Here is a 12,896-nt window from a genome sequence, read left to right on the forward strand (position 1 = left end):
CGTGTCTTTTCCTCCTGGCTTTAGTCCCGGTCGCATCCTCACCACTCTGGAGAGGAGCCCGGGGTATGCCTTCGACCATGGATCCTGGATTGGGTGAGTCAGGTTTTTACACGAAGCGACTCCCGTCTGACCTCCAAAACCTTTGGCAGTTACCTACTCTTTGGTAAGTATTTAAACTAATCGCCCGCGACTTCATCCGCATGGAAACCCTATCATTCCCGCGGGAACTCCGGGATAAAAAGTAGCCTATATGTTATTCTGGGTCTTCAGCTACCCACATACCAAATTTCATCGTAATCGGTTCAGTAGTTTTTGCGTGAAAGAGTAACAAACATCCATACTGACATCCTGACATACAAACTTTCGCATTCATAATATTAGTAGGAAGTAGGATTTACAACCTATTAATGGAATGCTAAAGAAAATTCATTATATTCTTAACAATTTATTTCAATTTTCTACATAATAGTGCGGTGCCAATTCCAACAACCATTCCTTCTTTATGGTCATAGCTTGTCTCATGTAAGTCTTATCCCCCGTGCTCTGAACTCCAGCGAACACCAACCTACAAAGAAAAATAATGTTGATGTATACAACTGACGCCATCTATTGAGAGGAAAGTGAACTAAAAACGACAAACAATCGTTTTGAAGCTACAACTAACGCCATCTATTGAGAGGAAAGTAAACTAAAAACGACGAATAATAGTTTTGAAGCTACAACTAACGCCATCTATTGAGAGTGAAACTAAACTAGGAGTAAAAATAATATTGAAGATGTAATAATTGACGTCATCTATTGAGGGAGAGACTAAACTAGAAAGACAATAGTTTTGACGGTCCCGGGTTCGAATCCCAAATGAGACACGAACTTTCTCTGATTGGCCTGGGCCTTGAATGTTTATCTATATAAGTATTTATTATAAAATAAAATACCGTTGAGTTAGTATCACGTAAAACAAGTCTCGAACTTACATCGAGGCTAACTTAATCTGTGTAATTTGTCCAGTATATATTTATTTACATTGAGATCAAATCAAAAGGTTTTACAATTTAGTCTCTTAGATATTTTAATAAGTTTACAAACAAACTCAATGTTATTCAGAATTCATTATCCCTGTAAACTTATTTCGTTTCAAGCACATTTTGGACATTCAAAAATAACTTCAAAATATTAATCTTAATAGTGCAACCACATTTAAATACTCGTAAGCAACGCCATAACTATATAGACACTAAGAAACACAACCTATATCCGATAGATGGCGTTATAAAGAAAAAATTACAAAGACTAAATCTCGCTATCGAAATTTCGTGAACATTTAAAAATTAACTTTATCATGTACAAATCGTAAGAGCAGAGCAAGGGTATCTTACCATTTGGGCTGTTGCACGTTAAACAAACAGCTGTCTGGACTGATATGCAAAATAGCGCCACGTATACCTCTATACGACCCGTCTATATGCAAATATGCCGATTGAGGAAACAGTCCCGACACTATACATTTCATTATTCTTTCGCATTTCACTGTTAATAAAAAAAAGACAAATCAATAAAGATGGTTGAATCGATCGATTTTGAAATTAAAAAGTTATAATAATTAATTAATTAATGTGGTGTGTGGTTCTCGGCACTAATAGAGAAAAGAATAGGACCACTCCATCTCTTTCCAATGGATGTCGTAAAAGGCGACTAAGGAATTGGCTTATAAACGTGAGATTATTTTTTTAGGCGACAGGCTAGCAACCCGCCACTATTTGAATCTCAATTCTTTCATTAAGCCAAACAGCTGAACGTGGCCTTTCAAAATTCTTTTTGCATTGAATAGACCATTTATCGACGAAGGCTTTACGCTATATAACATCACGCTGCAACTATAAAGAGCAAAGGAATAATGGAATATGAGAAAAAAACGGGGAAAATTATTCATCCTAGAGTGCTTCAATGATGCCCAAAAAAACTATACCACGCGGACGGAGTCGCGGGCACAGCTAGTGTTACAACAGAAAATATATAAAATAAATACCTGCTCCTAATTCTACTCCCTCGTAGATTCTATTCTCAATATTGAATTTATTTTTGATTAGTTTCTCTAAACTACCCCTTATTTCAGTCGCCTGAAACAAAAAATTATGTTGTTAAAGTATATACTATATTATAAAAAGTATGTTGAGATGGTTGGGTCATGTGGAGAGGATGAATGAAAGCAGGTTGACTAAGCAGATATACAAGGAGAGTGTGGAGGGAAAGGTCGGAGTGGGAAGACCTAGACGAACGTATCTTGATCAAATTAAGGACGTCCTGGTAAAGGGTCAGGTCAAAAGTACCCGAAACCGCCGAGCTTGCATGAAGAGAGTTATGAATGTGTTTGAAGCGAAGGAAGTATGCAGAGATCGTGGCAAGTGGAAAGAGGTAGTCTCTGCCTACCCCTCCGGGAAAGAGGCGTGATTTTATGTATGTATGTATGTATATATATTAACTTACCTTCTCCATGGCTCTGTGATTGAGATACATCTTATTGCACCAGTCTTTGCACGCCTTTTTCGCTTTTTTCTCTTCAGCATACGAAGATTTGATTTTTAAGTAGGCGTCGAATATATTTAAATACATTATTATGTCACCTTCAGCTACCTGCAAATATAAATCAATTATATATACATACACACATATAATCACATCTTTATTCCTTACAGGGTAGACAGAGCCAACAGTCTCATAAAGACTGAATGGCCACGTTCAGCTGTTTGGCTTAATGATAGAATTGAGATTCAAATAGTGACAGGTTTCGAGCCCGTCGCCTAAAAAAAAACTCAAGTTTAAAAAAAAGAAGATATTGAAAAAAAAACGATATCTATATAAGGCCAGAAGAAACAAAGAATGAGATTTTTAGAAATTTATGTCCGCAAAATGCAAAAACTATTGTTCCGATATGGATGCGGTTTTCCCAGATGCGTTAGGCTTGGTCCAACTTGGAAACTGGTATAAAAAATTGTCCCCTCACCCCCTCTTAAAGACAACACAGAGGTTAAGATTTCTCAGTGAACTTTTACGGCGAAAAAACTTTTATGGGGGACAACAGTTTTTTTACAAATTCAAAAGTATGTTATTACATGTGTGCTTGTTACTACATATATACATATGGTCACGTCTATACCCCTTGCGGGGAAGACGGAGCCACCTGTTTTGAAAAGACTAATAGGCCACGACTGATAGAATTGAGACACATATAGTCAAGAAGAAAAGAATCCCGAGTAATATTATAAACCTATCCCCTAGTCGCCTTTTACGGCATCCACGGGAAAGACATGCTTGTTACTCATTTCACGCCTATCCCTTAGTCGCCTTCTACGACATCCATGAACTAAAACTATCCAAAACGGATTTACGCGAAACTGAAAATGTGTGATTAGTAAAAAAAAGGGGTGTCAAGTCGTGGGCGACAACTAGTTTCAATTTATTCGAACGACGACATTAGTGCCGTGCGGTTCCCGGCACCAATACATAAAAGAATAGAACCACTCCATCTCTTTCCCATGGATGTCGTTAAAGGCGACTCCCTTAGTCGCTAGGCTTACAAACTTGGGTTCCTTTTTTAGGCGATGGGCTAGCAACCTGTAACTATGTGAATCTCAATTCTATCATTAAGCCAAATAGCTGAACGTGGCCATTCAGTTTTTTCAAGACTGTCGGCTCTGTCTACCCCGCAAGGGATATAGACGTGACCATATGTATGTATGTACGTCATTACCTCGAAATTATTTCTCCTGCACATTTTAACAGCTACATTTCTTTTACCGTCGGCCGGCTTCAAAAACACATTGTCCATTTGCAACATAGAAACGATTGATAATATCTCATCTAGACATCCGAATTCACCTGTTAAAATGAAAAAAAAAAATACATACATACATACATACACATCCTCATTGCCTTTTATGTGCGCTGCCTTTTTAAATATGGATTTTCCTATATATTTTGGTTGACTGGAAGAAATCCCATTGGGGATAAGTCCGCCATTGAACATATTCTTCTAAATCCAATAACTGTTTTGTAATTTGTTATATTTATTTTTATGTGCAATAAAGAGTTTACAAACAAACAAACAAACATATATAGAGTTACGTCTATATCCCTAGCGGGGTAAACAGAGCCGATTCCATCGTTAAACCACGCAGTTGAACGTGGCCCCAGTTTCTCCGAGATTATAGGTACTGTCTATACCGCAATGGATAAAGATGCGATTTATTTTGCACAGAGATAGACCAATCCTTTTCAGGATAGGACTTACTATAATACTTTTATTGTCTAGAAATTCTGATTTAAAAGATAGTCACTGTATTGATTCGTTTATCGGCTTTCAGACAGACTGCTGTCTGGAGCTGTAAAAGTACCGATTAAATTCACACTGTCGTAAAAGGCGACTAAGGGATAGGCTTACATACTTGTGATTCTTTTTTTAGGCGATGGGCTAGCAACCTGTCACTATTTGGATCTCAATTCCATCATTAAGCCGAGCAGCTGAATGTGGCCATTCACTCTTTTCGGGACTATTGGCTCTGTCTACCCCGTAAGGGATATAGACGTGACTATATGTATGTATGTATGTAAATTCACACCCGCATGTATTCGGTACTAAAAAAAAACTGTACTCGTTACAACCGTAGCGGTACTCGTTAATTTCGTCACTTTAGAGTATTGAGTACTCCCGTGTAAAATTTTGCGCTGGTATGTTTCCAGAACAAATCGTACCTATGTATCTATTTCGTATCGTATATTTCGTATCTACTTAAAATATTCAAAACGAAATATTATTTAATGGATAGAATACTTACCTACATTATTATTAAAGGTATTGATTAAGTAATGAAAACAAAAGTGTGATCAATTAGAATTAACAAAAACAAAAAACAAAAAAAAAAAAGGAATCTACGCATCATCCCAATATGAAATCAAATTCAAATTTTTTTTATTCATTATTATAGGATACTATATATCGCTTAATAATTGTCCAAGCGTATGGTTTAACAACATTGGTTGACGTCAAAATCGAAAATCGAAATATGCGAGTAACGAAATTGATTCCAAAGTAACGAAACGTTACTTCGAGTCTGACTGAATACTCGTCAGTAACGAATACATACGGTTTGTTACAACACTACTGCTGTCCAAAATCCATCATGGCGCATGGATGTATGTATACTTACTTGAGTGTACTCATAAATATGTAAGTTTATATACAGGGTGACATTTAAAACAACTGCATCCTTTTAAACATAGACTATACCCATGCTTCTGAGCCGTTTGAGCATATTTTTATTTAAATTAAACGTCATCATTTTCACATTTAAAAAACCCTCAAAAACTACGTCACACGCTTTATTAAAAACCAATACTACAAAAAGAAATTAAAACTAAACATGTAAATAAATGTCTGAAAAATAAATTATTTTTCTAGTATCAAGATCAAGTAAAGTACAGAGTTGTCGAGATCGCTCAGCTGAATGCATTGTGTCGTTGACCTCTGAATCTTACGCGTCGCTTTTCCGCCGGCCGGGGTGATATGACGTATTTAGGATCGATGATTTAGATACTTTTATTTTTTTGGTACTTTCTGAAATATGAACCGATATTTTTCTTTCAACGTTTTTTAATATCCTTTAGATGAGTACACTCAACAAATTAATTTATGCAGTTGAATTAAAAGTCACCCTGTATATATATATTATTTACGTATGTTTATCTTTAATTATGTAGAAATTTATTGTTTATTTTTACTGCATCTCAATGCTTTTTATGCGCACTGCCTTTTTAAATTATGGATTTTCCTTTTTATTTTGGTTGACTGGAAGAAATCGCGATTGGGATAAGTCCGCCATTGTACATATTCTTCTATATCCAATAACTGTTTTGTAATTTGTTTTATTTATTTTTATGTGCAATAAAGAGTTTACAAACAAACAAACTTACCGCCATTACACAATATAGTGGCGCACATCGGTCTCAATGGTAACTCGGCGGCCATTTTGCCAATTTCTGTCAAATTCCCAATGCGATCAATAATTTTGAGCGCGTACAATGTTTCCAATGCGCTCAATAAACTTTTAGCCGGCGGCGGCGTTGGGAAGGTGAATCTGTTAGAAAATAAAATAAACATAAATACTTATCTACAATTGCCGTGTGGTTCCCGGCACCAATACAACAAAAGAATAGGACCACTCCATCACATTCCCATGGATGTCGTAAAAGGCGACTAAGGGATAGGCTTACAAACTTGGGGTTTTTTTTTGTAGGCGATGGGCTAGCAACCTGTCACTATTTGAATCTCAATTCTATCATTAAGGCAAATAGCTGAACGTGGCCTATCAGTCTTTTCAAGACTGTTGGCTCCGTCTACTCCCCAAGGGATATAGACGTGACCATATGTATGTATGTATAAATACAATCACGTCTATATCCCTCGCGGGGTTGACAAAGTCGATAGTCCTGAAAAGACTGAGAGGTCACGTTCAGCTGTATTTAACAAATAAACCGTATTTTTTTCTCTTACAGTGGTTATGCCGTGTGGTATCCGGCACTTTGGAATAGAACCACTCCATATTTTTCCCATGGATGTCGTAAAAAGTTACTATAGGGAAAGGTTAATAAACTTAGGATTCTTCTTATAGGCGATGGGCTTAAAGGGACGCTGTGTCTGTTTTGAACAGCGTATCGTTCTGTTCTTTAAATGGACTCTGTATTTGTTCTGAAGAGCGTTTCTTTCTGTTCTTTAAAGAGACGCTAGCCTCAAGGGGGTTAACTGCTTTGGTAGTTTGTATCTTTTTGACATACACACACATAACTATATATATATATATAGTCAAACGTAAATTTAATATATAGAAATGAAAAAATGACGTGAAACACTGCCTGCGGAGGCCTATTCTCTGAATAAAACATTGAATTTGATTCCTGAGACTCACCTCAAAACATTATGTATGCCAAGAGCTTTCAATTGTAACAGCATAGAAGATAAATCGCTTCTGCACATTTCAGGGGGGACGCAAGCGGCCATTTTGTCGAATTCCTCTTCTGTGTATAGTCTGTAATTATAAAGGCAAAAGATCAAATTAAGGACGTCCTGGCAAAGGGTCAGGTCGAGAGTGCCCGAAACCGCCGAGTTTGCATGAAGAGAGTTATGAATGTGGATGAAGCGAAGGAAGTATGCAGACAACGTGGCAAGTGGAAAGAGGTAGTCTCTGCCTACCCCTCCGGGGGAAAAAGGCGTGATTTTATTAATGTATATATATATGTTTGTATGTTTGTTTGTGTGTACCTATGTATTAATGTTGTATGCATGGATGTATGCATGTATGTATGTATGCATGCATGCATGTATGTATGTATGTATGCATGCATGCATGCATGGATGCATGAATGTATGTATGCATGCTTATATACATACATACATGCATGCATGCTTACATACATACATGCATTCATACATCAATGCATATGGATGTATGCATGCATGTATGTATGTAAGCATGCATGCATGAATGTATCTATATAAGCATGCATGCAAGCATGTATGTAAAACAAAAAGAAACATATATACCTGTAACATTTCCCCCGAGCCGTTCTGCCGGCGCGGCCGGCGCGCTGTGTGGCGTTGTTCCTACAAACCGGAGTCACACAAACGGTCTCCACGCCCACTGACGGATCAAAATATGGCAGCTTGTGGTAGCCGCTGTCTATCACTGGGGATGAGGGGAGAAATAACGTGTGTTGCTGTACGAAGTATTCAAAATTCAAATTCAAAATTTTTATTCATTATTATAGGATAGGTACTATTATATCGCTTAATAATTGTCGTATGGCTTAACAACTATGTATAGTTCAAAATTCAAAATTTTTCGTCGAATTTACGAATATTTTAGATCTAAATCGTTAACGAATTCACATTGTCTATGTACATTTAAAAACATGAATGAATGAAGCGAAGGAAGTGTGCAGAGATCGTGGCAAGTGGAAAGAGGTAGTCTCTGACCACCCCTCCGGGAAAGAGGCGTGATTTTATGTATGTATGTATGTATGAATGAATGTGTAAACTAATTATGATCAAGATTGCTCACCATAAGTGATTCCTGGTATAGTTACACTAGTTTCAGCTACGTTCGTGGCGAGAATTACCTTTCTTATGTTTTGATGTTTCATTTGAAATACTCGTACCTACAAAATACAATAAAAAAAAGATTAATAAATTAAAACGTGCGAGAAACATAACATGCATAGGTTACATACATAGATACATATGGTCACGTCTATATCCCTTGCGGGGTAGACAGAGACAACAGTCTTGAAAAGACTGAATGGCCACGTTCAGCTGTGCTGATATGCTTGGCTTTATGATATAGGTTAGAATATATTTCTTTTCAAAATTGGACACAAGGTATCACTTATAGACGTCAAAATAACTTTAAAAAAGAATTATACTTAATCCACCTTCCAAAGCGCATAATTTAAAAAATTCATAGCTTTTATTCGTCACTAGAGGCCGCCCGCGACTTCTTCAGCGTGAAATCAATCCCGCGGGAACTCCGGGATAAAACCTACCGGAATAATCCTACATACCAAATTTCATCGTAATCGGTTCAGTAGTTTTTGCATGAAAGAGTAACAAACATCCAAACTGACATACACACAAACTTTCGCATTGATATAATATAAGTAGGATTTTGGAATGAGCAAAATTAAAACTAAAACTTCAATTATTCACACTTCAACATCACTTAATAATTGGGGTATATCATCTCTCATTTCTTTTGCCTGCGACGTTTTCGTCCCTTAGTCGCTTTTTACGACATCCACGGGAAATAAATTACTGGGAACCTCACGGCACTCTATTGTATGTAATCTCTCTCTATTTTTAATTAAAAATTAACGTAATTCACCTACCTGCATATAATGAGGTAGACTCCCGTACATTATATATATATATATATATATATATATATATATGCGACGTTTTCGTCCCTTCGTTTCTTTTTACGACATCCACGGGAAATAAATTTCTGGGAACCTCACGGCACTATATTGGACGAGATATAGTGAGATATAATTCACCTGCATATAATGAGGTAGACTCCCATACATCGGCAGTATTATATATATATATATATATATATCCACGGAAAAAAAATTAGTGGTCCAATAATTTTTTCTATTAGTAATATTACTATTATTATATAATAGATATTGATATATTGGTGATATATTTAGTTAAAAAAAAATAAAAATAAAAATGTAATTCACCCACCTGCATATAATGAGGTAGACTCCCATACATCGGTAGTACCTCTATACCAGCCGCTTGTATTCCGCTCGGGAAAAATTTACGATGTTTGTTCGTCTCGTTGTTTTGTTCCGCGTAAAGTTTTAATGTTTCCAGAGCTGTAAGGATTTCTTCCTGGAAATCAATTTACAGATTTACATACATATATAGTCACGTCTATATCCTTTGCGGGGTAGACAAGAGGCAACAGTGTTAATAAGACTGATGGGCCACGTTCAGATACTTGGCTTGATGATGGAATTGAGATTCAAATAGTGACAGGTTGCTGGCCCATCGCCTAGAAGAAGAATCCCAAGATAACAAGCCTATCCCTCTGTCGCCTTTTACGACATCCATGGGAATGAGGCGGAGTGGTGTTATTCTTTTTTCTATTGTTTCCGAGAACCACAAGACACATATTAACCTAATAAAGAAGGTGCTTTTAATTTTTTTTCAAATAAATAATTACCCGACTGACTTACTTGTGACGTCAAAAACGCCAGAATATCGCCGAACGGTTCGTTCTCGTGAATTTTTATCACCGTGTCCACTGTCGCCTTCACATAATCCGGTACTGGTTCTGAAATAATAAATATTAAATATATTATATACATATATGTATGCAGGGATCACATTTTAATAGTTGTAAATAATATAACATACATACATATGTAGTCTATATTCAGTCTTTTCAAGACTGTTGGCTCTGTCTACCCCGCAAGGGATATAGACGTGACCATATGTGTATATGTATGACGTACCTTCGACATAAAACACGTCTATGGGATGAGTCCGTCCTACCATAGACATAACAACGGATGTGCTCGTAGACTTTCCATCCGATAAATTGAAGAAATCCTTAAGAAAATCCGCATCCATTGTGGCCGAGGATATAACTAGCTTCAGATTTTTACGTTTCTGTAAAGGAAAAATGTAATAAAGGTATAAAACATACACACAAACAATCACGTCTATGCCCCCTTGCGGTGTAGACAGAGCCAACAGTATCGCAAAGAGAAATAGGCCACGTTCAGCTGTTTGGCTGAGTGGTAGAATTGAGATTCAAATAGTGACATTTTGCTAGCCCATCGCCTAAAAGAAGAATCTCAAGTTTATAAACCCTTAGTCACCTTTTACGACATCCATGGGAAATAAATGTAGTGGTCCTATTACTTTTTTTTCGTGCCGGGAACCACACGGCACATACAGGTATAATTAGCGTCAAAATCGTTTAAAAAAAATAAGTTAGTTGCGTTTAAAAAAAAAATAACAAAACAGTATATACAAATACATATACCATGATTCTTTTATGATTTATGTACATTAGTTTAAGTGCTAACCTATGCTCTGATACGGCTACGGCGAGACAAAACATCGTGAGGAAACCCGCACTTTCAGGCAACTGGATTTGTAACCATGACTGATCCAATACCGGTAAAGTTCTCCTGCAAAGGTTGCGGAGGTCAGACGGGAGTCGTTTCGTTTAAAAACCTGACTCACCCAATCCAGGGTCCATGGTCAAAGGCATACCCCGGGCTCCTCTCCAGAGTGGTGAGGATGCGACCGGGACTAAAGCCCCGGTTGCTTCTTCTTCCTTTGTTGTTCTTCTTCGTTCTTTGAAGAAGAAGAATGACATTCTTATATCTGTGAACTCACCTTAGCTATTTTCTTCAGCAGTCCCATCAATACATCAGTCATTTGCGTCCTTTCGTGAACCTGAAGATTTAATTATTCGCATTTAAAAAAACTAAATAAATATCGCTAATGTCAAATACCGTGTGGTTCCCGGCACCAATACAAAAAAGAATAGGGCCACTCCATCTCTTTCCCATGGATGTCGTAAAAGGCGACTAAGGGATAGGCTTACAAACTAGGGATTCCTTTTAGGCGATGGGCTAGCAACCTGTCACTGTTTGAATCTTTTCAAGACTGTTGGCTCTGTCTACCCCGCAAGGGATATAGACGTGACCATATATGTGTCAAATACCATCTATCAATCATAGCGAAGAACTTAACGTGCTCAGCCAATAGCGGCGAAGAGTCTAAATCGCGATTACAAAGATTTCACGGATTGGAGCATAAATACAACTTCCGACTCAACACATATTTGCTCTGTCTATATGTAAGTTCATGATGAAATTAAAATAATAGCGTAATAGGTCAAACAATGAAATTTGCCGTGAAAGTTGAAGTGCCGTGTGGTTCCCGGCACCAATAAAAAAGAATTGGACCACTCAATCACGTTCCCATGGATGTCGTAAAAGGCGACTAAGGGATAGGCTTATAAACTTGTGATTCTTCTTTTAGGCGATGGGCTAGCAACCTGTCACTATTTGAATCTCACAATTCCATCATAAAGCCAAACAGCTGAACGTGGCCTATCAGTCTTTTCAAGACTGTTGGCCCTGTCTACCCCGCAAGGGTTATTGACGTGATTATATGTATGTATGTAATGAAATTTGCAAATAAATATTGAAAATCCATTTAATAGGTATGAATTGAATATGTATTGAACATAATTTAATTAAGAACTTTAAAAAAAAAACGAATCTTCATTGTACTTACGTACTCAAAATCCGAAACCAATAAAAAACCCACGTGAAAAAAGCCCCGTGCATAAACTAGCACGTCATTCAGAAAGACAATAAAAATTCCTCATTCACAACTGGTTGCGAAACTGAGTTGCCACTGCGCAGCGGACGGAAGGATAATTATAGAGGCCGCAAAACACATGTGCCTAAATACATTACAACATCTATACTAATATTATAAAGCTGAAGAGTTTGTTTGTTTGAACGCGCTAATCTCAGGAACTACTGGTTCGAATTGAAAAATTATTTTTGTGTTGAATAGACTATTCATCGAGGAAGGCTTTAGGCTATATAACATCACGCTGCGACTATAAGAAGCGAAGAAATATTTGAAAAAAAAAAACGGGGGAAATTATTCATCCTTGAGGGCTTCAATGATGCCCAAAATAACTATTCCACGCGGACGAAGTCGTGGGCACAGCTAGTTTAGATATAAACGCATTAGAGGTATGATACGCCATATATTTTGACTAGAGTGTCCAAGTAATAGTTAGAATCCATTTATCCATAACAACAATAGCTTTAAACAGCAGCTACGCCCGCCTGATATAAGCGGCACTCACAAAAATGCGACGAAATTAGCACTATCAACAATAAGAAACTAATAAAACGTCAACTACAAAAACCGACGAATTAAGCGGCAAATACAAAAATGCGACGAAATTAGCACTATCAACAATAAGAAACTAATAAAACGTCAACTACAAAAACCGACGAATTAAGCGGCAAATACAAAAATGCGACGAAATTAGCACTATCAACAAAAATAAACTAATTAAACGCCAACTACAAAAATCGACGAATTAAGCGGCAAATACAAAAATGCGACGAAATTAGCTCTATCAACAAAAAGAAACTAATTAAACGCCAACTACAAAAATCGACGAATTAAGCGGCAAATACAAAAATGCGACGAAATTAGCTCTATCAACAAAAAGAAACTAATTAAACGCCAACTACAACAATCGACGAATTAAGCGACAAATACAAAAATG

The 12,896-nt window shown here is 37.0% G+C and overlaps 1 protein-coding gene across 3 annotated transcripts in view; it reads right to left on the reverse strand.

Moving 5' to 3' along the window:
- Positions 1–429: 429 nt before the first annotated feature.
- Positions 430–12,896, reverse strand: part of LOC106136574 (probable ATP-dependent RNA helicase DHX35) — a 38,783-nt gene continuing 26,316 nt past the window's right edge. For all 3 annotated transcript variants that reach the window (XM_060951936.1, XM_060951937.1, XM_060951938.1), the window contains 13 exons: positions 10,967–11,026; positions 10,072–10,228; positions 9,793–9,890; positions 9,296–9,445; positions 8,112–8,208; positions 7,595–7,736; positions 6,960–7,079; positions 5,968–6,131; positions 3,749–3,876; positions 2,485–2,631; positions 2,027–2,117; positions 1,377–1,527; positions 430–565 (listed from right to left, as the gene is read on the reverse strand). In XM_060951936.1, coding sequence (XP_060807919.1) covers positions 451–565; positions 1,377–1,527; positions 2,027–2,117; positions 2,485–2,631; positions 3,749–3,876; positions 5,968–6,131; positions 6,960–7,079; positions 7,595–7,736; positions 8,112–8,208; positions 9,296–9,445; positions 9,793–9,890; positions 10,072–10,228; positions 10,967–11,026 — 1,620 coding nt within the window. In that variant the 3' untranslated portion in view covers positions 430–450. The remainder of the gene's footprint in view (positions 566–1,376; positions 1,528–2,026; positions 2,118–2,484; positions 2,632–3,748; positions 3,877–5,967; positions 6,132–6,959; positions 7,080–7,594; positions 7,737–8,111; positions 8,209–9,295; positions 9,446–9,792; positions 9,891–10,071; positions 10,229–10,966; positions 11,027–12,896) is intronic.

The sequence above is a fragment of the Amyelois transitella genome, chromosome 27 (genome assembly GCF_032362555.1).
Source record: "Amyelois transitella isolate CPQ chromosome 27, ilAmyTran1.1, whole genome shotgun sequence".
Taxonomy (NCBI): domain Eukaryota; kingdom Metazoa; phylum Arthropoda; class Insecta; order Lepidoptera; family Pyralidae; genus Amyelois; species Amyelois transitella.